The sequence below is a fragment of the Acomys minous genome, assembly GCF_964271855.1.
Source record: "Acomys minous genome assembly, chromosome: 20".
In the NCBI taxonomy this organism is placed as follows: Eukaryota; Metazoa; Chordata; class Mammalia; order Rodentia; family Muridae; genus Acomys; species Acomys minous.
The window spans coordinates 21805666-21831144 of NC_140502.1; the positions used below are offsets into that span (position 1 = coordinate 21805666).

The 25479-nt window shown below is 55.1% G+C and overlaps 2 protein-coding genes across 5 annotated transcripts; one reads left to right on the forward strand and one right to left on the reverse strand.

Moving 5' to 3' along the window:
* Nucleotides 1-532: 532 nt before the first annotated feature.
* On the reverse strand, nucleotides 533-19185 carry DEDD2 (death effector domain containing 2). 4 transcript variants are annotated; one of them, XM_084769998.1, is made up of 9 exons: nucleotides 18833-19185; nucleotides 17838-17982; nucleotides 16858-17226; nucleotides 15457-15594; nucleotides 8877-9023; nucleotides 5837-5944; nucleotides 5571-5612; nucleotides 3433-3454; nucleotides 1322-1623 (listed from the first exon to the last, which is right to left on the reverse strand). In XM_084769998.1, the coding sequence occupies exons 3-9, from the start codon at nucleotides 17183-17185 to the stop codon at nucleotides 1464-1466; spliced, it is 945 nt and encodes a 314-aa protein (XP_084626124.1). In that variant the 5' UTR covers nucleotides 17186-17226; nucleotides 17838-17982; nucleotides 18833-19185; the 3' UTR covers nucleotides 1322-1463. The 4 variants fall into 4 exon arrangements, with proteins under 4 accessions (XP_084626123.1, XP_084626126.1, XP_084626124.1 ...); XM_084769999.1 differs by lacking the exon at nucleotides 5571-5612 and having other exon boundaries at nucleotides 18833-19183; XM_084769997.1 differs by lacking the exons at nucleotides 3433-3454; nucleotides 5571-5612; nucleotides 5837-5944 and having other exon boundaries at nucleotides 533-1623; nucleotides 18833-19170.
* A 252-nt stretch (nucleotides 19186-19437) lies between these two features.
* Nucleotides 19438-25456, forward strand: ZNF526 (zinc finger protein 526). Its single transcript, XM_084769991.1, has 2 exons — nucleotides 19438-19527; nucleotides 22023-25456. Exon 2 carries the CDS (start codon nucleotides 22040-22042, stop codon nucleotides 24005-24007), a length of 1968 nt encoding a protein of 655 aa, XP_084626117.1. The 5' UTR covers nucleotides 19438-19527; nucleotides 22023-22039; the 3' UTR covers nucleotides 24008-25456.
* The last annotated feature ends 23 nt before the right edge of the window (nucleotides 25457-25479 follow it).

Below are 25479 nucleotides of genomic sequence, written 5' to 3' on the forward strand. Positions count from 1 at the left end.
CCGGACAAGGAGTTCAGTGATTAAGGTCTCTGGCTTCAAGCTGGGCGGTGGGTGACACAAGCCTTTAATCCCAGCACTCGGGAGGCAGAGGCAGGCAGATCACTGTGAGTTCGAGGCCAGCCGGGACTACGAAGTGAGTCCAGGGCAGCCAAGGCTACACAGAGAAACCCTGTCTCGAAAAACAAACAAACAAACAAACAAACAAAGATCCCTGTCTTCCAGAAGACCCAGCACCCCTACAGCAACTCGACTGGCTCTAACTCCAGGTCCAGGGCAGCCAACACCTTCCCTCTGGCATCCTTGGTCACCAGGAACATGTAGTGCACAGGCATACACACAGGCAGAACCACCCATACACATAAAATTAAAACATTTCCCCTCCATAGACACACAGAATTCTACAAAGCACATATGAGCAGTTAAGGAAAAGGAGGCCCAAAGGACAGAGCTGCCCGTGGAGACCTGTGAGCATCCTGTGCTGCTCCAGCCCTTTTCCCCTTGCCCACCAACAAAGAATACTTGAGAGCCTTGGTGCCCACCTACGCCCTTTCCAGGGTAGTTTTATTGGTGCAGTTTGTAAAACATCTTCCCATCAGCCCACGTCCTCACCTTCCCTTCACGGGAAGTGGCTGGCTCTGGTCCAAGGGCTATACACAACAGCTGACATGGCCACAAAACCCACCCGTGATACTCAAGAGCTAAGGGGTCCAAGGGCTAGTCTGCATCTAGCTCCAGGGAACGGGGGCGGGGGAAGGTGAGGAGAGCTGGATGTCTGTGTGTACCGCAGGCCGAGTCATGGCTGCTCAGATCAATGAGCGAGGTGAGCAAGGCCCCTGGGCACCCCAGCTCCAAAGTCAATGCTCTGGTCGAGGTGCACGTGGGGACAGTAAAATCTGAGATCCTGAGAGAGTAGCCCTTAGGCTAAAGTGTGTGGGGCCAGCCGGCCCCAGGTGGAGAGACACGATGTGCAAGGGGCTACACCTCCCTGCTGAAGAATTCTGCAGTCCTGGGGCCCCAGGACTGAGGGGATCCACCTGGGAGTGGGGGTCCTGGGGCAGAAGCAGCTGGAAGTGCTCTATGCTTCAAAGCCCACACCCCAAAAGAGGAGGAACCTGCAGTCCTACGCAGTCCTCAGAGCGGCTGACTGACAGTCCGGGGGCAGGATGGTCATCTTCCAGGGAAGAAGGTGGCCTGGAGCCTGGGAAGCGGGGGCTCAGTCCTGCCAGATCCAGGATCAGGAGGTCCCTGTCCCACGCCGTCCTTCCTCCTCCATCAGCAACAGGCGGCGGCGGCCAGCCTCATAGTCAGCCTCGTCCACACTGACCAGCAAGCGGACAGCCTCCCGGCCCACGGCCTCCCGGAGGGCCTCAGTCAGGAACACGCCCCGAAGGGCCTGCAGCAGAGCGCCGCTCAGGTAGTCACCCCAGAAGGCGTCCAGGTAGGAGAGCTCTGAGAATTTAATGTCACACACCACGGAGCCCAGGTCCCTCGACCGCAGCACAGCAGTGGCTTGTCCAAACACGTCCAGCTGCCGGGCCAGTGCCTGAGGTCTCCGGGATGCTACGCCCTGCTCCAAGGCTGGCCCGTGCTCGCAGTATTCTGCTCGAACCCGGAGCCGGATGTCTGCAGGCGAAGGAGGGGGCTCATCAGTGGGCATCTTGGCTCCCTCCCTCTGCCCTGCCCGTCCCGTCCCCACGGCCACGTCAAGGAAGTCCTGACATCTCCTCCTCTCTGCCACTTCTGAGATACCTCATGCCCTGGCCAATCTCAACTCCTCGCTGCTTCCTGAAGCACCAGGCAGGCTCCACCCAGCTCACGCCGTCTCTTCCCCAGTTCCTACAACTCTCTGTTCCCGTGGCCCCTTCCCAGTGAGGCCCACCCAGACCACACCTACTCTAGATCGCCCACCGCCCTCACTCCCTTCCAGCTCCCCAGACCCAGCCAGCCTGGACTCCCTCACGGTACTTGGCATCCTCTACCCTACTCTAGCATCCTGCCTTCCCCAGGTAGCAACACCCTGAAGGACCTCGCATGTTGCGCAGTCACACACCCCGGGGGGTACAGAGCCCTGGTGCTCAGTAGTCGAGTTTGTGAGTGAACCAATGCTTTCGGCTGCCAGCCTCACACAGAGAGAATCCCAGACCAAAAACATAGCCCGTCCTCCCAACAAGCTGGGCTTAGCCAAGCCCAGGGGACCAGGCTCTGTTGAGGGGACAACACTCTTTGCACAGAAGGTAAGATGACGGGGTAAGCCCAAGGCCGCTACGGGCCACTGGGTCACCCAGGGAAGAGAACAAACGCCACATGGAGCCAGTGACAGTGGCAAAGAGATCCCTGCGTTCATTATGTGTCAGGAAGAAGCATCTGGTCGAAGCACCACCAGTTCCCACTTAAAACACTGAAGGTTCTGTCACTTAGCTTCTACCCACATCTGTCCAAAGGAGGTGGCTCTGCGCAGTAAAGACAGTGTTCAGAGAGTCACTGCAAGCATGAGTTTGGGCTTCTCACTTCTCCTCTGGGTTATCCACACCCCGTGTGAGGCTGTTAGCAGACACGGTTGTGCGAGGTTGCTATGTCTGGCAACCGCAGGAACCAACACTGACTGCTGCCAGACATCCTGGACCCCAAGTGCTTGATCACAGAAGGCAACCCACAAAACCCCTGTGAGGCAGGCCCTTTACAGGAAAGGAGCCAAGTGACCAGCCCGAGGCCACATAGCCTGGCAGCGCCTCCTGGGTGCAGACAGCGGGCTTCTCCGTGGACAGAAATCATTGTGGCCAGGAGCTGGCAGGCTGCAGCAAATCAGAGCCTCTGCAAACACAGGTCCCCTAGACCAGGGCACGCTCCCTGCCTGCAGCGCTCTTAGAGAGGATATTTAAAAAAAAAAAAAAGAGAGGAGCAGGCAGAAAGCAAGAAGCCAGTGATGAGAACGCAGGCCAGTGGGTGTTGCTGAAACTGCAAGTCACCAGCAGCTGTGAAACCCCCAAGTGCCTGACAGTGGGCAAGCCCTAACCCCACAGGAAATCAAAGCCCTGGGAAGGACTCTAATGCTGTGGGCTCCGTACAGCTTTCACAGCCCTGAACAGAGAGCAAAAAGAAGAAGGCAGCTCCCCAGAACCCCAGATGACTTCTTACCACACTCACTTCCTCCTCCTACCCCAAAACCCTTCCTCTTTCTGCCTGGAGGGGAACCCCATGCACTCCACCCTGAAGGCCAGAAAAGCCCTCTGGGCCCCATCCCTGACTCCTTAAAGCCTCTGACCACACCTTCCCAGCTGAGGGTGGGGACCAGGGGAGTGGAAGAAACAGAACCTGCCCAAGGCCATGCAGGGCTGGGCAGAGGCAGAGGCAGCCGGAGGAGTCCCACAGACCTGCACGTCAGTCCCAGCTCTGCCATGCTCTAGCTGTGGGGCCTTGGGCATGTGACCTCACCTCTCTGAGCCTGTTTCCCCATCTGAAAAACACAAACAAACAAGAGGGTCCCTGCTGCATGGCGGTCACTAGGATTACATGGACATCTGGTAGAGTGTGCCTGGCTCTTACAGCACACAGAAGGCCAGAGAATCAGGGACCGTGACTTCGAAACCCACCTCTCGACCCTCGTGACTCCTATCCAGGCTCCCACCTCTTCCCTGGCTCCCTAAGTCAGTCTTCTCCTCCGTCAGCTTTCCCGCCGCATCTTCCCACGCTCTGCCCTCACATCCTCACAAAGTCCCACCTCCTCTGCCCGGAACACCACCCACTCACGCAGCAAAGCACAGCGTAAGGTACCCGCTTCCAGCCCAGCCAGACCCTTCCCTCATCTTCTCCTCCACAGCACAGTTTATTAAAGCGACACAGAGACCATCCATCTACTCAGAGCGCTCTGCCTTCCCCACAAGGATGAAGACGGGCATGGCACAGGTGGGGCAGGGGGACAAGCTGCCCACTGTTAGCACTCTCCGTCCATGCCAGGCCCACCTTAGGGGCTTTCCTGTCTTACCCTACCAGATCCTCGGAGTACTTTTGTCAGTGCCATTTACAAATGAGGGAACGCTCTACCAGCCCACAGTCCGCCCTCTGACCCGGAAACAGACTGCAGCACAGGAAAAGTGAAGGCCAGGAGGCTCAAACAATGAGCCCCGCCTAGCAGAGGCCTGAACCACCTGCTCACCACATGCCGTGAGCCAGCAGCAGCAGGTGACACCTGAGTGGACTCTACCTCGGCTGCCCCAGATGTATGCTTCTTGTCCTCTGAGCCCTTTAATCATGTCCATGTCTTTACGGGGCGATGCCGAGCCTCCCCTTTTTTTTTAAAATGAGGAAACAGGCACAGAGGCTGAGTCACCTAACTAGATCATTCCAGAATTCTCTCTGAGGTGGCCGTGTCTGTACACAGCCCAAGCTCTTAATTACCCAACCCCTGTCCACTGCCTCATACAAGCGTGTGTAACACATAATTAGCAGGCATTCTAAGGCCAGGAGGGACTTAAATAGTTCAGGGTTCCTTTCTAGGAAAAGGCACTTGAAGCAGAAAGTGAGGAAGACGCACTGGGTTAGCCAGGAAAACCGGAGGAACGGGGAGGGCGGTGTTTCTGGAAGAGAAGAACATTCCAGAATGTCTAGGGAGAAAAGGAGGGCGGGGCAGTCACCAGCTGAGGGGACGGTGCAGCCAGAGGTGGCAAAAGGTCACTAGCAGCAGGGCTGGGAGGTCTGGTCTCAGCAGCAAAGCACCCTGCTACGGGCATCTGGGGGTGATCACACCTCTCCTGACCTCAGAGGTCCATCCCCCCTCACTACCCCCTACCCCCCCACCCCGCGCAGCACTGCCCTCCAGGGGCCGCCATGTAAGAGCAAGACCACCTGACTCAGCATGAGTGGCGAGTTGGCAAGATCAAGGACAGAGGGCACCCAGGAAGGAAGCAACAGGCACAGAGGTGAGGGGCAGGCCTGGCTCCATGCAGCCACCCCAGGGGCTCTGCTGTCCTGAAAGAGGGAGCTGTGTCTGCTTCCTACACTCATGGACGTGAGCACTTTGGGGGCAGAAAAAGATGCAGAGTGAGTGAGAGGGGATTCCCAGGTGAGCACCAGGGATATGATGGAGGGTGCAGGTTCCAAATGGAGTGTCTGAAGGCTGGGGGGGGGGAGGGGCGGGGGGGGGGGCGGGCGACAAACCTGCCTTGGCATTGCTGGGTAGGTGAGCTGGAAACAAAGCTCGAGACTCTCACAGCTTAAGTGGCTTTTGTGGGACCGCACAGCACATGAGGGCTAGCAACTGGCCCCCTGCAGTCAGTCAAAGGTGGGCTCCGGCTCCAACTGCCTGGCTCTGTGCCAGACTCGTCTTTCCCCCAGTTATCTTTCTTTCTTTTTGGGGGGGGGGGTTCTTGAGACAGGGTCTCTCCGTAGCCTTGGCTATCCTGGACTCACTTTGTAGACCAGGCTGGCCTCGAACTCACAGCGATCCGCCTGCCTCTGCCTCCCGGGTTCTGGGATTAAAGGCGTTATCTTTCTAAATGCCAACTCCTTCACCTTCCACTGAACTAGACAAGGGAAGCTGTCCCCGAACTTCAGAGAAAAGGTAAGTAACCAACCACTGCCTCCTGATGGAAGAAAACACTGCCACGCAGGAGAATCTTAAAAAAAAAAAAATCTAAACATGAGCAGAGCGTGCCACATATGCCTGGACTTCAAACATGTAAGAGGCTGAGGCAGGAGGACTGACGGTCACACGTTCAAGTCCAGCCTGGGCGGCGTATGGCGTTCCAAGGCAGCCTGAGCTATAGTGTGCGATCCTGTAGTGAGAATTTTGGTTCCTTTAAAAACCCAATTATGGCCGGACGGACGTGGTGATGCACACCTGTAATCCCAGCACTCAGAGAGGCAGAGGCAGGAGGATCGCTGTGAGTTCGAGGGCAGCCTGGTCTCCAAACCAAGTCCAGTACAGTCAAAGCCACGCAGAGAAACCCTGCCTCGAAAAACAAAAACGAAAAAAGTGAGCTGGGTCTGGTGGCACGACACGCTGGGAGAAAGATGCAGGCAGGTCAGGAGTTCAAGTCCACCCTTGGCTATATACCAAGTTCTAGCCCTGTTGGGGCCTATGAGACACTGTCTCAATAAAGCCTCTTCCCGTAACACACACAAAATGAAGTTATGTCTATATTCCCCACACTCAAGAGGCAGGAGGATCACCAGAAGTTTAGGACCAGTCTCGCCTACATAGGGAGTTCCAGGCTAGCCAGAGCTCCCTGGAACTCCCTGCCCATCTCTGTTCTTGCCTGCCCATCTCTCTCAGCAGTCCCTCCCATCTCTCCGTCAAACCCTCATGGCTTCCGCGCTGCCACCTGTGACCACGCCAGGCACGTGCGCACAGGCTTCTGTGACCGCCTGTCTTGAAACCTCTGACGCGGCCTTTCCTCCCACCAGAGAAACAGCTCAAGGAGAGCAGAGGCCCCGGCAGGCACCCTGCACACACGGAGGGCACAAACCTGTTTCCTGCCCGGCTGTGGTACTACCGACTTCCTTCCCTCACCCTCCAATCATGGTTGCACAATGGGGCACGGACGTAGGCCTTATTAACAGTTGTCTTGAGAATTAAGAGGCCAGACGAGTAACACACCCAGCACTGTTCACTGGGAAGCCCTGAGAGGTGTGTGCACTGAGGGGGCCCGTGTCCAAACTACCCTATGTATACCCTCAAACACTTAGTTTAGTTCTGCCTCCCAATGGAGGCAGCTGACTGGGGTCAAGTACTTTGAGTAAACAGGGGCAAGAATGGCCCGGCCCTTCCTGAGTCAGACCAGGAACGGGTCACTGCCTTGTTAAAGTAAGCCATCCCCATTTTTCAGAAGGGAAAATTGGGGCCCAAGTAGGGAGAAGCCAAACCAGCCCCACCCTGCCAGGTGACTCAGCAGTCAGACCGGTTCAAGGTCCTTCAAGTGCCAGCCACACCCAGACTAACAACCTCCTGGCCTCAGGGAAGATACTTGAAGCCTGGATGACCCAGGGGTCTGCCCAGGCCCTCAGGCCAGTGACTCCCTAACCTACCCACCTAGCCAGCTGTGTGGCTGTGGAAATTGCCTGACAGCCTGTACTGGGCCACCCGCTCAAGCCAGGGCCCTGTGATGACTTGGGCTGACTATGGTGCTGGGCTCTGGGCGGCACCCAGCACAGGTATCTGCCACCTCATCTCTGAGTGGGGGCAACACCCACTGCCTGGGAGGCCACGCCCAATAGGAGGGGCGGGTGTGTATGGGAGATGTACTTGCTGGGGAAATGGGGAGAGGAGGCACCCCTAGGCTAAGGCCTCCAGCGGATCCCACAGATTCAGAAGAGCCCCACCCACCAGCTTCTCCTGCTACCCTATCCCCCCCTAATCAGGTGCCTCCTAAATTAGCTCCAGCTTCTGGGAATGCCTTCTGCTTGTCTGAGGCATCCCACTGAGGACCCCTGCCGCTCCCTGCTGCCATCACTTGGCCTCAGGACCTCACCAAGGGTGTCCCTGCAGGCCCGTCAGAGCTTTGTGCCAGCCGAGGTCACAGAGCCTAGGACGGCAGTTACATGTCTACATAGATCCTAGCGCGATGGAGGCTCCTGCCAGGGTCCAGCTGGCTTTCCCACCAGCCCTGGACGGCATCCATCACTGACTAGGCAATCTCAACTCCAATGGACTGTCACCCAACCGCTGGGTCAGTTCTACAGGGGCAGGGCCTCCCTGCCACAAGCACTAGACAGCAGATCTCACATGGCCAGGCACTGTTCCAAGTGGAGTATGTGGCTGGCTGAGTTCTGACAGCACCTCTAGGCAGGAAGGACCATTAGCATCTATGGACCAGAGGTGGGAACATCACACACACACACACACACACACACACACACACACACACACCTGCCCAAGGTCAGGCAGCTTCTTTAAATGCTAATACTAAAGCCAGGAGTAGTGGCGGGCGCATGCCTTCAGTCCCAGCACTTGGGAGGCAGAGGCAGGCGGATCTCTGAGTTTGAGGTCAGCCTGGTCTACAAAGCGAGTCCAGGACAGCCAGGGCAACATGGCGATTCCGTCTTGAAAAATAAAAACAAAACAAAACAAAACAAAAAACAATAAAACAAACCCAAAACACCAAAGCCCAAGGCTAAGCTTTATCTGGGTGGCCTGACTTGGAGTCCTTGCTTCTCCCTCGGGGCACACCCTACTCTACATCAGGGAACGGCCCATCACAGCCGTGTGTAATTTGATTCATCAAGTGGTACCTGAGAGGTCAAGAATACCACTGCCCTCAACACAGGCCCGAGAGTGCTTACCTACCTACCTGCCTACCACGTCACACCCAGACGATGCAGTGCGGTGTTGGAGTGATGTCTTTGTGCACTGTGTAAAGACTACCCTCGTATATTCAGACTTTCTCTGCCTGTGCAGATCTCATTACAAGCCAGACTACGGCATTGTCATTTTTATGACTCATCTCCTGTTTCAATGGTTTATAAACACTGTTCTCTAGCACCTTCTGATTGGTTTGAGGCAGGATGAGGAGGCAGGACTTGGTAGGGTGAGGGGGGGATGGGGGGGGGAGCGTCCCAGGTGGGGACCAGGGAGAGAGGCAGGAGTCACCAGCGGGACACAGATGAAGGGGCAGCTGTCTGTACAATACTAGGAAGGACAGGCAATTGGCCACGCAGCTGGGACGCAGGCCAGGCCAGCATTGCCAGGTTAAAATCCCTCAGACTCTGTCCAGCTAGTGCCGTAAGCTAGTAATAAATAAAAGTTTAAGTCTCTGTGTCATTATTCGAGAGCTGGGCGGGCGTAGCAAGTCCTAACTGACAGGCCGTGGCTCGCCCTCCAGCCCCAGAGTCCACCAGGGGCACTTTACGAGTCTTCTCAGGGCCCACCCACGGGTACTCACCACAGGTCACTTTGCCTTCTGACGAGGGCCTGCCAAGCTCCTGTTCGTGCCGCCCCAAGGCTTCTGGGCCCGCTCTCCTCCGCCGCCGCCTGGCACCACTGCTAGGGCGGCCCCGGCTGCGACGTTGCCGCTTGGTTGGAGGGGAGCCTGGAAGACAGAGAAGAAGCCAGTTCTTCAGGACCAGGAAGGAAGCATGCCAAGGTGGGGGTGCCTTAGTGCAGGGAGCCTTTGGGGGGAGCCTTCTAGAAGAGAGGTGCTGCTAGCGTTAGCAGTAAGGGTGAATGGGCATGTGGCACCAGAGTAGACGCTTGCAGGTCTGACCCTAGAGAAGGCCGCCAGGGTCACAGCAGGAGACAGGAGCAACAGCAGCCACCCAGCATCACTTCCCCGGGACAACAACGGGATATGGTGGCACGCACCTGTGATCTCAGCACTTGGGTACCAGCAGGAAGATTATACATTCAAGGCCAGGCTGGCTCTAAGAGATGCTGTCTTTTTTTTTCTTTCTATTATTCTATTTTTTATTATTATTATTATTATTATTATTATTATTATTATTATTATTTTACTTTTACACATACATTTATATTATTACACATACATGCAATAAACTACAGACAGCAAGCAGGATCATGAGACAATCAGGAATTATATAAATTCATAGTGTTTTGCCTATTTGCATTTGGCAACCTTGGAGAAAATATCTTTTCTGTCTTGGCGAGTCTACAACTCTGAATATAAATATCTATCATATCTCATCTCTATCAACCTAAAAATGCCAATGCTACACAGAGAAACCCAGTCTCAAAAACAAAACAAGACAAACAACAACAACAACAACAACAACAAAAAACCTGCAACAGTCTAAGAAAGAAGAATAATTTCTGTGATAAATTGTTGAACCAGGAAAACATGGCCAGAGCCAGGCTTGCTAGCATATGCCTGAGTGCTCTGCACTCAAGAGGCTAAGGACTGTCAAGGAATTCCTGGCCAGTCTGGTCTACACAGCAATACCCTGCCTTAGACCCCAAATACAGAAGGGCCTGCGAGTGCGGACAGCTTGCAACCCTCTATAGAAGAGAGGCGTCCTGAACACTCCTTGGATTTCTTACTTTTGCAGGAAGCCCTGAAAGGGCACATTAGAAACAACTGAAACTGGCTGCAGGTGGTCACCTTAAAATCCTTTTAGTTTTGCTCTTTGCATTGCGGCAACAGTTTTATACACTTAAAAACATAAAATGAAAAGAAGCAAAAGAGAAACATCAAACGGAAACAAAGGAACCTAAGCGCACACATAATTGGCAACAGAGTACTCGGACCGGGTACCTTCCCGCAGCAGTTCTCAACCTTTAGAGGCCGCACCATCCTTTCACAGGGGTGGCCTAAGGCCAGCGGAAAACACAGATGTTTAATTACAATTCGTAACAGTAGGGGCTGGAGAGATGGCTCAGAGATTAAGAGCACTGACTGTTCTTCCAGAGGTCCTGAGTTCAGTTCCCAGCAACCACATGGTGGCTCACAGCCTTCTATAATGAGATCTGGCGCCCTCTTCCGGCCTGCAGGTGTACATGCAGGCAGAGCACTGTATACGTAATAAACGAATAAATTGTTTTAAAAAAAAAAACCAATTTGTAACAGTAGCAAAATTACAGTTATGAAGTAGCAACAGAAGTAATTTTATGGTGGGGGGGTCACCACACCGTGAGGAGCTGGATTAAAGGGTCGCAGCAGTAGGGCAGTTGAGGACTGCTGCCTTAGACCACCATGACTCAAACTCAGCTGGATCTGACCAAAGAACAAATACAAACACATCTTTAATCCAAGCACTCCAAGTCGAGGAACACACGCACGCACGCACGCACGCACGCACGCACGCACGCACGCACGCACGCACGCAAGCAAGCGCGCGCGCGCGCGCGCGCGCGCACGCACATGCAAGTGTGCATGCTCAGAATGAATACAAATCCTATCTGGGAAAGAAAACAAACAAACAAACAAAAAAAAAAAGAGTGCCGGAGAGATGGCTGGACAGTAAAGGAGCTTGCTGCTCAAACCTTGTGACCAGAGGTCGATCCCCAGAACTACATAAAGGTGGAAAGAATCCACTCCACAAAGTGGTCCTCCAACTTCCATATGTGTGCTGGGAACCTCCTGCACTCTCTTTCACACACACACACCAGCAGTTAAGATTTTTTTTGGGGGTGGTGGTGGTGGTAAAGATTTGTTTAGTGCCAGGTGTGGTGGCGCACGCCTTTAATCCCAGCACTCGGGAGGCAGAGGCAGGAGGATCACTGTGAGTTCAAGGCCAGCCTGGTCTACAAAGTGAGTCCAGGACAGCCAGCGATACCCAGAGAGACCATGTCTCGAAAAACAAAATAAAAAACAAACAAACAACACCAAAAAGATTTGTTTATTATGTATACAGTGTTTTGCCTGCACACCAGATCTCATTATAGATGGCTGTGAGCCACTAGGTGGTTGCTGGGAATTGAACTCAAGACCTTTGGAAGAACAGCCTCTGAGCCATCTCTCTAGCCCAAGGTTTTTTTTTTTTGTTTGTTTGTTTGTTTGTTTTTTTAAAGAAAGCAGAGCTGGAAAAACAAAACAGAAAGGAAGAAAAGCTGTAACAAAGCAAATGTGTACAGTTTACAACCCTGCAGAGGAGAGGAAATCAGATCACTCCTTACATGGCACCTTCTGTTGCAAGCCCTGAGGGAACATGTTACAAGCAAACCTCTGCTAACACAATGTGGGGTCACCTCATTACTGCTGTAAAACAAAGGAAGTAAATCCTGCTCACCGTCCAAAGCCAAGATTTCCACAATAAAAGGAAAAAGTCAGCCGGGAGTGGTGGCGCACGCCTTTAATCCCAGGGCTTGGGAGGCAGAGGCAGGTGGATCTCTGTGAGTTCGAGGCCAGCCTGGTCTACAAAGCGAGTCTAGGACAACCAGCTCTACATAGAGAAACCCTGTCTCGAAAAACAAGAACAAAGTAAAAATACAAAAAGGAAAAGGAAAAAGTCAAGGGCCCTGGCGATGGCTCAGCAGTTAGTGTACACACTACTCTTGTGCAAGACCCAAGTTCACTTCCTAGCACAGCCACCTGAGAAAACTTACAGCCAGGAATGACTCCAGCTCCCAGGGGATCTGATACCTTCTTCTGGATTCCCTGGGGGATGAGCACACAAGTGTACAAACCCAAACACATACACGTAATTAAAAACACATTTAAAAGCTTCAACCTGCAAAGTGCCAAGGGCCCAAGACCCAAGCAGCCAAACCGAGCTCGGAAGAACTTCTGAAAAGGAGGCATCTGCTTTTGCATATGGCCTAGAAGCAGGACACATGCCCAGGGTCAGATATCGGTCTAAGTATGGAGGCTTCTAGCAGAAGCCAGGCCCCTTGTCAAGCAGATGGCTTTGTGGGTGACAAGTGCAAAGTGAGCTCAGGACACCCTGGGAAACCACAAAGCACTCAGAGTGATGCAGACATGTCCAAAGGACATCCCAGCCTTGCTAAGAACAGCTGGTTGACTACAAGAAAGTAAACAGTACGTAGCTACACAGTGACACTCAGAAAGCAACATTCTATAGGAAGAACTCTATTTGTCAGATGTAGAAAAAAAGGGTTAGGGGCTTGGTAGGACACACCTTTAATGCCAGCACTCAGGAGGCGGAGGCGGGTAGATCTCATGTGAATTTGAGGCCAGCCTAGTCTACATGGTGATACTCTGTTAAATTGGAAAGAGAAAAAAAAAAGGGAGAGCAGTTCAACTGTAGAGCTCCTGCCTAAAATTCCTCCAGGGAGAGTCTGGGGGGCATAGCTTGGTGACAGAAACCATTGGTGGTGCACGCCTTTAATCCCAGCACTTGGGAGGCAGAAGCAGACGGATCGCTGTGAGTTCGAGGCCAGCCTAGTCTACAAAGCAAGTCCAGGACAGCCAAGGATATACAAAGAAACCCTGTCTCGGGAAAAAAAAAAAGGAAGAAAGAAAGAAAGAAAAAGAAAGAACCCATTACCTAGGATGTACAAAGACCTAGGTTAAATGTCTGGAAATGTCTGGTACCACAAAAGCAAGAATTAAAAACATCAATGACAAAACCTACAACATCTTAAGATTTACTCTTTGTTGCAGCCTCGTGACACAAGCCAGTAAGCCCAGCTCCTAGACAGGCTGAAAAGTAAGGGGACCTGGGTAACTGAGAACCTGTTTCAAGTTCGTTTTTTATTTAAAAAGCTGCCGGGTTGGGGATTTAGCTCAGTGGTAGAGGGCTTGCCTGGCAAGCGCAAGGCCCTGGGTTCGGTCCTCAGCTCTGGGAAAAAAAAAAAAAAGACAAAAAAAAAGCTGCCCCCCAAAAAACAGAAAATAAACAAAGGAGTCGCCATTTACAAACATTAATATGGTAAATGGTCCAGACAGGGCTCACAAAACAATGCTAAACACCACCTCCACCTCAACAACTGAAGGCAGGGCTCCCTAAAACTGGCTTCTGTTAGAGGCCTCTGTTGGCTCATACGCTGCTCACCCCAGCAGGAACATCTCTGTGCCTGTGAGGCAGGTGTGGAGACCCAGCTGTAATCCAGGGCTCGGGAGGCAGAGACTGAGGATCCCCAGGCCAAGCTGACTAGCCAGACTAACAACACTAGAAAGCTCCAGCTGCAGGCAGGGACCCCCGTCTCAGTCAAAACAGTGAACGGGAGCCCGGCGTGGTGGCGTACACCTTTGATCACGGCGCTCGGGAGGCAGAGGCAGGTGGATCGCTGTGAGTTCGAGGCCAGCCTGGTCTACAAATTGAGGCCAGGACAGCCAAGATAACATAGAGAAACCCTGTCTGGAAAAAACAAACAAAATAAAACAACAAAACCAGTCAATGGGGAAGACACCTGGTGTCAGTTTCCAGCCTCTCTGCAGACGTGAGGGCACGTGAATGTGGACCTACACACATCTAGGCACACCACACACCAATCACATCCCCCAAAGGGGGCTCTTCAACTGACCGACCACACTTCCCTGTTCACACTAAGAACAAGGAGACAGCATACATCAAGAGACATTCCTGCTAAAGATGTGCAATTGGGGGCCGGGCGGTGGTGGTGCACGCCTTTAATCCCAGCACTCGGGAGGCAGAGGCAGGTGGATCACTGTGAGTTCGAGGCCAACCTGGTCTACAAAGCGAGTCTAGGACAGCCAAGGCTACACAGAGAAACCCTGTCTCGAAAAACCAAAAAAAAAAAAAAGATGTGCAACTGACATCTAATCAGCCCCTCACACCTAATCACACCTCCATGGGAAATAGGAAGACTGAGGGACAAGTGACAGGACACCATCATGTGACACTGGGAGACTATCAGACTGTTGTATGCACCAATCAGCCCCACAGGGTGGACAAGTGAAAAACAGAAAACTATGGGCTGGGGAGGAGGGGTGCGGGTACAGGGGCAGTCAGCATACAGGAGGCTCGGGTTCCATTCCCAGCCCCAGAGAGAGGGAGGGAGGGAGGGAGGGAGGAATGGGAGGTCGTCTGTCAAGAAATCTCTGCCAGGCGGTGCTGTACACACCTTTAATCCCGGCACTCAGGAGGCAGAGGCCGACTGATCTCTTCTGGGAGTTCTATGCCAGTCTGGTCTATAGAGCAAGTTCCGGAGAAACTCTCCCCTGCCCCCCCCCCCCCACAGAGTTTCTATTCTATAGAACACCGGAGAGGATTACCTCTAGCTCTGTGTTTCTCAACCTTCCACGCTGTGGTGACGCCCCCCCCCCAAAGTTATTTTCGTTGTTACTTTGTGACTACAATGTTGCACTGTTATGAACTGTAATGTAAACATCTGTTTCTCCACAGTTTTAGGCGACCTCCCCTCCAACCCCCGCCCCTAAGGGGTTGCCACCTACAGGCTGACAACCACTGCTCTAGTTGGAGGGGAGCCTGGGGTATGAAATGAGTTCTAGGCCGGCATCAGCTACAGGATGAGACTCCATCTCAAAGTAATAACTATTCGTAGCCTGGCAGTGGTGGCGCACACCTTTAATCCCAGCACTCGGGAGGCAGGGGCAGGCGGATCACTGTGAGTTCGAGGCCAGCCTGGTCTACAAAGGGAGTCCAGGACAGCCAAGGCTACACAGAGAAACCCTGTCTCGAAAAACCAAAAATAAAATAAAATAAAATAAAATGAAAACAGAACAGCCAGGACTACACAGAGAGACCCTGTCTCAGGAAAAAACAAACAAACAAACAAACAAACAAAAATAATTAAGTCAGGGATGTGTGTGTATACGCTGACTAGAATATAGTAATTTAACCAATTAAAGATATTCGCCATAAAATAAATCTCAGGAATGTGTCCAGCCAAGCCTGCCAGGCCACATGCCACAGCATGATGCCATCCCGAGTGAAACACGAGTCTCTGTGACACAGCTCTGATGCTTCAGGGGACACATGCTTCTCCCTATAGCAGTAACAAACACAGGCACGCTGCGAGGCAGAACAAGGCTTCGGGCCACTCCCTCGACGGACCAGGATGCAGGAGGTTAATCACAGGTAAGGACGAAGACGGGGACACTGCCACCTTCTCAGCGGACTCACCCGTGTCCCACTGACTCTGCTGAGGCTCGGGAGGACTGCTTGACTGTCGCCGAGGCTGGTGACCTTCATCCTGCTGGTCACCCTCCGTCCTCTTGGAAGAAGAGCTGGGATTACCATAGCTGTAGCGCTCAGGGGACACTGGGGAGAGAGGACAGGAGCAGCTGCTGCAGTGGCGTCCTTGCCTCCCAGCCCAGGCCAGCCTCCTAGGAAGAATGCCTGGACCACAGGATGCCTAATCCCCAAGTCCCTCAGTGGTCACACCCAAACACCCACGCCTCCTCAAGCACCTCCTCCTGCCCAGGGCAGAGTGCCCACGGGCTGCCCAGCCCATGTCAATGGCTCCAACTCTGAGTTCTTCTCTCACTAGCCCATGACCCAGGTCCCTGCGATGGGCCTGGCCTCCGCCTCCTACTAACTCACTCTGGAGCCCCATCAGAGAACGTCATAAGCCTTCTGCTTCTCTCTTTTGGAGCCTGGCACTCAAGACATATCTCCCCGAAATCAGACAGCCCGTCCCCAGGGTTAATCAATCTTTCTGCTTACACAAACCCCACAGGCTTATTATGGGACAGGAAAGCGCATGACCCCCACCGCCACCCCCTCCAACCTCCACACTGTATCTCTCAAGGGACATCCCAACGGCCTACCTACAGACAGGGGACCCCTGACACCCTCACGCCCCCCCAACCCCTCCCCATTTTCCCAAGAATTGAGGGCCTCAACCCTAGAAACGGGGCAGGCAGGTTTGACTCCTGGTCTCTTAACTTGCTTATGTGCTGCGTGACATATTTTCATGCCCTGTCCAGCCCCCCCTCGCCCCGCGCCGTGTCCACCCGTACCCCTCCCCCACTTCAAACACCATCTTCTTAGAAAAGCATTCCTTTGCTGTTTGTTACCCAATCTAAGGTCACCTTCCCTCATTTTGTGGCCTTCTATCCCTCTCAGACTAGGTCTCGGCCTCAGTCTAAGGCAATACCTAAAGCTAAGTTCCTCCTCCACTAGCGCAAGCTTTATGGCCGGGTCGCCTTGGCTGCAACCTCTCTGTGGCCAACAAAAAGGATGCAGTTCTCACAGGCAGCGAGGCGCTTAGCTTCTCTGAACCTGTTGTTTTCCCTGTGCAGTGGGGAGCGGGGGGGGGGTAGGGAGAGGGGTGCGGGGGGTTATAAGGTGGCAGTTCATATGGAAGGTTTGCCTCTGCCTGGCATAAAAAGTTCCACAAACAATCATTGCTGATATGGCCAGATATCACAAGCTCACTGCTACCTAAGCCATGCCCTCTCCCTTTTGGGTTTCCCATTGTGGGGGGAAAAAAAAGAACTGGGATCGATACGGGGTGGGGGGGAACCACAGGGCTGCCCTTCTGGTCCCAGAAGTCCTGCAACCTCTTTATTCAAACCTTACCTGGCCGGCGCCGCTTGCGCGCCAGATGTGGCAGGAGGTCGTGGCGGGCCAGCACGCGCAGGAGTTGGCTCAGCAGCCGCAGGTTGCTCTCGTCGCACTGGCCACGGCGTTCCAGCTCTAGAAGCAGCTCCAGGCCGCTGCGGGCGCGGGCCAGGCCGCCGGGGGCGCCGGGGGCCTCATCCAGCAGGAAGGCCAGGAGCTCCAGTTCGCACTCGGTCAGCTGCCCGCCCACCACCTCGAACATACGATGAAGCGACAGCATGCCGTAGTAATCCAAACACTCATCCTCCTCCCAGCTCGGGGCCGGGGTCGACCCGGACAACGCCATTCCCAGGGGAGGAGTGTGCGGAACAAGCTCAGAACCAGGGCCTAGAACCCACGCGGCGGGGAGGAGGTCGTGGTCAGGGACGCGGTGGCCCAGTGCCCACCAAGGTCAGCGCGTGAACCCCGCGAGGTTGTCTCCGGGCAGGGTCGCCCCAACACCCTTCAACGGTCTCAGCCTCTCTCTCCCTCCCACGGACAGGAATGGTATCGCCCGAGGTCCCATAGTAACAGGTCAGGACGCTAGACCCACTACAGGTCCCACCGACCAGCCCGGAGGGCCAAGCCCAGTCGCCCCTCTGCGGGTGGTACGTTCCGAACCTGCCACCGACCGACCCAGAAGATCAGCTCCTATGAGCTTTCATGATCCATTGCAGGGCACCTTGTCCAATGCCCGGTGACTCTGGGTGGCAAATGTCTAGACGTGTCCCTTGATTCTGTCCACTAGTCCCTTCCGGCTAGCCCCACGCCCGGCCCAAGTGGTACTGTTCAAAAGTGACCCTCGATCCCCAGCAAGTGGGACGGACTAGACACACAGGTGGTACTGTCTGAACCCGACCCCTCGCCCTGTAAGGGCGGTCGGTCCTGCGCTCAACCCAGCACCCAAGTGGTTCCAGCTCCCCTCCGCCAGTCGCCTTTAGGCCTTTCTCGATCCTTACCAGATTCCAGCGTCCGATGACTCCTGGGCGACGGCCGCAGCCACTTGTTTTTGGATCTTTCTGGCACCTTCTCTATTATTACGCCTGCGTCACCTCGCTCCTCCTCCTTCCTCGCCCAACTCGCGCAGGTGCGACCGCCACGCCCCTAGGGCGCACGCGCAGAATGAGCCCTCCAAGCCCCACCCCTCCCAGGCCGCCGGATCCGCCCCCAACAGAAGCGTCGGGGCTCCCCAGTGTCGCGCTTGCGCAGGGGCAGAGCCTCGCCGCATCTGGAACTCTCGATCGTAGTAGTTTTTAGGTCTTGATATGTTTCCCCCCGGATCGCACTACATGACCTATTGGAATTATTCACCCAGCAGACTATACATCCTCTTCCTGATCACGACCAAAACGCCCACACGACCAGCGCCACCAGCTTCTGACACAAAGTAAAACAGTCCCGAGGTTTCGGACTCACAGGAGCCAAGGCTCGTAATCCCGACTTGTATTAAAGTATGCCCATTCTTAGGTGCCGACCAGAAACCTACATCTCAAACTAGGCTGTCTCAGATCCTACCTGGAAACACCCCCCTCATGCAGCTCCCCGGTCCCAATTTATAAATCCTCCAGCCGCAAGCACGAGAATGATACCTCTTCCCAAATCGCGATAGACCTACGTACACCCTCTGAGGACGCCCATCCCAGACACTTACACCCAGGGTTATACAACAGCCTTTCCACTTTCCTCTTGAGCCTCGGAGCCACTCAGATGCTCCCCTAACCTGGACCCAGGAGAGCAAGCCTGTCACAGCTAGTGTGTGACTTCGCCGTCCCCAACACGGGGCCCTAGGGCGTGACGGCCGCTCCTCCTCCCCCACTTAGGTGACTCAAGGTCAGGGCCAGCACGTGCCTGAGACAGGTCTCTTCTCGGATTGGTTTCCACCCCCCCCCCACCCCCCGGAATTATCTCCCTGAGAGGGCGGGAGACCTGGGCGGAAGGCAGGCTCGGTCCTTACCTGTGCTGGTGGGAAACACAGTCCTCGCGGTGGGCTCCCCGCGTGGGTGTCATTGAATTCAGACCACGAATTAGAGGAAGGGAAAGCAATTTATACACGGGGAGGCTTCGACGTTTAGGTGGGTTATAAGTGAGCACTACGGCGTATCACGCCCTGAGCTGAGCGTTTGGGGGTGTTGGTGTTGTTTTGAACCTGTATGATAACACCCGATGCTTTCAGGCGGATGTGATCCAAGCCCACTTGTGTAAGCGTACACGCATGTGTAAAACCGAGGAAAAGTCCCCTAAGTGTGTCTTGCTTTGAAGTTGAGACGACGCCTGTCAAAGCCTCGCGCCGCCCAGTTCACTGGAGAGGTCAGGTCCCCCCCTTCACCCCGCTCGGTAAAGATGCACACCTCTCTCTCCCTGCGCTGAAAATTTCAAACGCGAGGGAAGGAGCGGCCCGGGAGAACTGCGCAGGCGCCTCTCCTGGCCCCCGGGACACCGCCCACAGGGCCCTGCTGCGTGCGTGGAGAAACTCGCCGAGCCCCGCCCGAGTCTCAAGGCGCAGGCGCCGAGGGCGCGTGCCCCGCGCTACCGACTCTGATTGGCTGGCTCCGGTGAGGGCGCCGCCCAATGGGAGGCGTGGATAGTGAGGGGTCCCGCACGCCTGGCGCGGAGGGTCTGTGTCAAGAGCGGCAGGGGGCTGCTTTGGAGGTAGGAGAGATGGGTGAGGGCGCCGCGGGGCGGGCGGGGAAGACAGCGCTGGGTGTCGGGGAGAGAGGGGGAGGAAGACGGGAGGAAGACATTAGCGGGTCGGAGAGCCTTGGGGCCTGCGCTTTTGGGCTGGGGCAGCGCGGGATGAACGACAGCTCCTTCCTGTGTGCCCTGGAGGCGTCGGTCGAGCCCTCGGTGTGTGCAAGGACTGAGCTCGAGCTCACTTGCACACCTCGCCCCTGCAGGGGACTCTGAACCTTGCAGAGCAGAGGAGTCTGGTAGGAGAAAAAGGCAGTGTAGCGGGAAAAAGTTGAACTTTCAGGCCCCTGGGTGGAGGTGCTTAGATAAATCTACTTTCTGTAAACAGGGGTAACAGCTAAATTCCACCTTGACACAGTGTAGGATTGGGGGTGGGGAAAGGAACGCAGGCGAGAAAAGTGCCGATTTCTGCTTACCTGGGCTACTTTCTAAAAATACGTTGTTACTAGGATTGTGTCCATGTTGTTGAGTGAGTTCTGGGAGGATTAATGTTAAGTGAGAGTCAGTGAACACATGGTGGGTTGGGTCCCGTGAACCAAGTTTTTCTGTGTGTGCGCACATCCATACCTTGTAGAATTTCTCCATCCACTCCTGACCTGATGCAAGTCACGTAGCATGCTCTGAATCTTGTCAGTGGGGGCTGTGATCAGGCGGACTGCAACCCTCCCCCTGCCAACTCCTCCACCCCACCCCCACCCCGTTTGATTATTTCTAGGGGAGTCATTTGTGGAATGGTTAAAACTTTACGAAGCATGCTTTCGATGCCAGCACTGGGGAGGTATAAACAGATAGGTTTCTGTGGGTTTGAGGCCACTCCCAGGGCTACAGAAAGGCGTTTCAAAACACAACAAGTTTAAGACCCACTTAATGGAGGATTTGTCATTAGTAGATGAAGAAAGTTTAGCTTCTGAGCAGTTAGCAAACCATTTATTCACTGAGCATTTATTGGGTATCAACTAAAAACAGGGCTTTGTGCTGGACTGTATGTTGTGGGAATTAATAGAATGGAAAAGCCAGGCTTGGTTGGCGCACACCTGTAATCCCAGCACTCAGGAGGCAGAGGCAGGCGGATCGCTGTGAGTTCGAGGCCAGCCTGGTCTACAAAGCGAGGCCAGGACAGGCAAGGCTACACAGAGAAGCCCGGTCTCGAAAAACCAAACAAAATAGAAAGAGAGAGCTGGCTGGTGGAAGTGTGGTGTGCACAGGGATGGTTAAGGTCCCAGGGCCTCATTAGTCACTGAATACCTCTGTGTACCTACTGTGTGCTGGGCATCTTTCTTGGAACTGGAAACACCTCAGTGGTGAAAACTAAAATCCCTGCCCTCTGAGAGCAAGACATGAGCAGCTTTTATTACCACAGCGGCAGCCTGCACGCTTCTGGCATGAGCAGAATTGAAGAAGTGAAAGGGGGGGCCAGTGGCACTAGGGAGGCAGAGAAAACAAGGCAGGGAACCAGACTTCCCTGTGTGTACGGTGAGGTCAGGGCCAGCCTCTGCATAAACCCCAGGCTCAAAAACATGTACTCATGTACACAGGCACATAGTAACATAAGTCAAAAATTAAAAAAAAAAATGGTGGTGGGGCCCTTCAGGGTGACACAGTGTGGGAAGGCAATTGACAATAACGTTGATAACCTGGGTTTAACCCCAGAACATGCTTGGTGGGGGAGAAGAACCAAATCCCCCAAGTTAGTTTACCTCCATACGTAAAATCTCCTTAAAATGTGGGGATGGAAGCCGGCCGTGGTGGCGCACGCCTGTGATCTCACCACTCAGGGAGGCAGAGGCAAGTGGATCGCTGTAAGTTCAAGGCCAGGCTGGTCTACAAAGTGAGTCCAGAACTGCCAAGGTTATACAGAGAAAACCTGTTTCAAATAAATAAATAAATAAGTGGGGATTGGATCAGGTGGCTAGTTTCTAGGCTGAAGGGGTGGGGGGTTCGTGGAATGAACTGTGGGCTACTGTCGTGTGAAAGGGGTTGGGGGTTGGGTTAGGTTGAGGCCAGACAGAGTAGGGGAGGTAGGGCACAGGGGCAGATGGGAAAGTTTTGTATCCCAAGTACTTAGTTGGTGTGGTGCGTACACCTGAAATCCTACTACTGGGAGGCTGAGGCAGAAGAATCGCCTCAAAGCCGTCCTCCATCACACACTGAGTTTGAGGCCGGCCTGGGTTGCACAGAAACCCAAGAAAGGTGCTGCACAGAGGACACAGAACGGACAAAGGCTCAGGGGGGAGGGAGGGGGAGGGGTCTCCAAAAGAGTGTCACTGGGCCTCAGGGCAGCATCAGAGGCCAGGCTGCAGCTCCCTGACTGTGGCAGCTGGGACAGGCTCAGAGACATGGGATCATGAAAGACTGAGGAGTAAACACAGAACTAACACTTGGGTCAGTAGCGGAGTGAGCATTCCACATGTTTGGGTTCCTGGTGTGCCACTGGCCTCTGCCCCTCTTTTCTCCAGGCACTGCCTTCCCCATAATGGCAGAGATGGTGGCTGAGGCAGCTGAGACGCCAAGCCAGTCACCAGGAGCAGTGGAGATTTCAACACCTCTGTCTGGAGAGCTGGCGGAGATGGCGACAGCAGTGACTGAGGTGACGTCCGGGGAGGCCCTGGCCTCGTCCCTCTTCTTCCAGCGCCACCAGTTCATGTGCTCTGAGTGTGGCAGCCTCTACAACACCCTGGAGGAAGTTCTCTCCCACCAGGAACAGCACCTGCTCACCGTGTCAGAGGAGGAGACGCTGGCCACCCAGGACGCGGGGCTGGGGCCCGGCACCGGGGAGGGACCTTTCCAGTGTGGTGAGTGCAGCCAGATCATCCTCTCCCCCAGTGAGCTCCTGGCCCACCAGGATGCCCACCTGCAGGAGTCAGCAAGCCAAATCCAGTACCAGTGTGGAGACTGCCAGGAGCTCTTCCCCTCGCCTGAGCTGTGGGTGGCTCATCGCAAGACTCAACACCTCCCCAGCGCAGCCGATGAGCCGCCGCCCCCGCCGCCCCCGCCGCCCCCACCACCAGAAGTCAAGATGGAGCCCTACGAGTGTCCTGAGTGCTCCGCCCTTTGTGCCACCCCTGAGGAGTTCTTGGAGCATCAGGGCACCCACTTTGACTCCCTGGAGAAGGAGGAGCGCAATGGGTTGGAGGAGGAGGAGGAGGAGGAAGACGAGGAAGACGATGATGAAGAGACGGATGAGGAGGAAGCAGCCACAGAGCTTCCCGCTGAAGACGTGGGAGGTGACAAGTCCGTGGCCGATCCGGCTCAGAGCTGTGGGGATTGTTCCCAGCACCGTGGCTCTTCAGGGCCACGCCGCAGACACCGTCGGGCATCTCGTGGCCCGGCCTCAGCCGCCCACCCCTTCCACTGCAGCCAATGCCAGCGTAGCTTCAGCTCTGCTAACCGGCTGGTGGCTCATGGCCGGGCCCACGTGGGTGGCACCCACGAGTGTACCACCTGTTCCAAGGTCTTCAAGAAGGCGGCCTCTCTGGAGCAGCACCAGCGGCTGCACCGTGGAGAAGCCCGCTACCTCTGTGTGGACTGTGGCCGTGGCTTTGGCACTGAGCTCACCTTGGTAGCCCACCGCCGGGCCCACACTGCCAACCCACTGCACCGCTGTCGCTGTGGCAAGACCTTCAGCAACATGACCAAGTTCCTCTACCACCGGCGCACTCACGCTGGGAAAAGTGGAACCCCCACCAGGGTAGCAACTGTCTCCCCAACTCCAGCTGAGCCCACGCCTTCACCCCCACCCCCACCTGCCCAGCTGCCTTGTCCACAGTGCCCCAAGTCCTTCGCCTCGGCCTCCCGGCTCTCCAGGCACCGGCGGGCAGTGCACGGCCCCCCTGAGCGCAGGCACAGGTGCGGGGTCTGTGGCAAAGGCTTCAAGAAGCTGGTCCATGTGCGCAACCACCTGCGCACCCACACAGGGGAGAGGCCCTTCCAGTGTCACTCCTGTGGCAAGACCTTTGCCTCCTTAGCCAACCTCAGCCGCCACCAGCTGACCCACACAGGTGTGCGTCCCTACCAGTGCCTGGACTGTGGCAAGCGCTTCACACAGAGCTCCAACCTGCAGCAGCACCGGCGTCTACACCTACGGCCGGTGGCCTTTGCACGGGCCCCTCGCCTTCCCATCACTGGCCTCTACAACAAGAGCCCCTACTACTGCGGGACCTGCGGACGCTGGTTCCGCGCCATGGCAGGCCTTCGACTGCACCAGCGGGTCCATGCCCGAGCCAGGACTTTGACACTACAGCCTCCCAGGTCACCCTCTCCGGTCCCGCCCCCACCCCCTGAACCCCAGCAGACTATCATGTGCACAGAGCTCGGGGAGACCATCGCCATCATAGAGACCTCCCAGCCACTGGCACTGGAGGACACACTGCAGCTGTGCCAGGCGGCGCTGGGGGCCAGTGAAGCCAGTGGACTGTTGCAGTTGGACACGACGTTTGCGTGACGAAGCCCAAGAGCCACTGATAAAAGGATTTGGCGACAAAGTTGAGCATAGGCACCTCAGGGGAGAGGACCTGCGAGCTAACATGGTACCCACATGTCAGGATCCACCCGCTGGCCTCCTGCAACTGCTGACTCCTCAGAACAGGAAGAACCCCGCCAGGTCTCCTGTCTGTCTTTCTCTGCTCAAGGTGACACTGAAGCTCTGAGAAGTGGTGTGATCTATCTCAGCCCCTGCTGCTGCCTTGCAGAACGGGGTTTGCCAAGGCTCTTTCTTTGCACGGCATCACCCGGTGCTCAGCAACATCAGGTAACCTTGGCTGAGCACCAACCCTGTGCCAGGCCTGTGTCAGACACTCATATACCTCTTCAGATCCGCTTGGAACCCCCGCTTTCGCCCAGTCCTTCCGTGGGCTTTGGGGCCTGGGACTTAGCTCTGCCTGGGACAGGAAGTACTTAGTTTCCCTGGCCTCGCTTCATCTCGGTTTTGACAGCATGAAATCCATCCATAGGTACCCCCAGTGCTCAGCTCAGACTGGGTGACGGTGAAGACCCAGGAATGAAGCAGACACAGCTCTGCTCTCAGGCATGCTCAGCCCGGCGGGAGCAGCAGACGGAAGGGCAGACAGCTTGCCACTGCACAGGCAAGGCTGCCAGTGTCCAAGGGTCCCTCACATGTGCCATGGCGCCCGGGCTAAAGGCGCGTCAGGTCTAAGGACTCCTGGGCTGGGATGGGAAGTGGAGGGACAGTGGGATCTGAGAACAGACTTCCTAGTGGTGCCAGTTCCCGACGTGCAGGTAGGCATCTGCCAGTGCAAGAGGAAAAGAGCATTTCAGGCGGGCCGTCCAGGTACAGTTGCAGGGTACACCCGACTGCCTGACAGTATCAGGCAGGACTCCCTGAGATGGCTTTGGGTGTCATTCCTGTTGTACAAGTGAGGAAGCAGGACAGAGAATTGCCCAAGGCCTTTGGCTGGGTGGAGGTGCCGTGAGCTTTGGGTGCAGTTCTTAGGCCTATCTGTATTGCTCTGAGTAAGACCGCAACCCCAACAGCCGCTGATGGCAGAGGACTTACTCTCCTTGGAGAAGGCAGTGTCACGGATACTTGGAATTTGAGGGACCTTGGAAACAGGAAGTGATCCCATTTTCTTAGGGTGTCCTTCTGCTCCCTAAGCAGCTGTAGGTTAATTTGGGAGGTCAGCGGAGCAGGGCTTCCCCAGCCGCCACAGGCCGCGAAGCTCTAACAAGTGAAGCGGGTGCTGCTGGGGTCTGCGGCTGCCTAAGAGATAAGCCCAGGCTTTGGAAATTGGGGTGAGTAGTTGAAGGCACTGTCACAGGGAGGATGTCATGTCTCCCTGGGTCAGAGCAAGGTGAGTGGCAGGCTGGCCACGGTCCAGGAGAGGCTGGACAGGGCTGAGTGGAGATGTGAGGGTCAGGTGGGTAAGACCAGGACAGTGACAGGATGAGAAAGGAGCC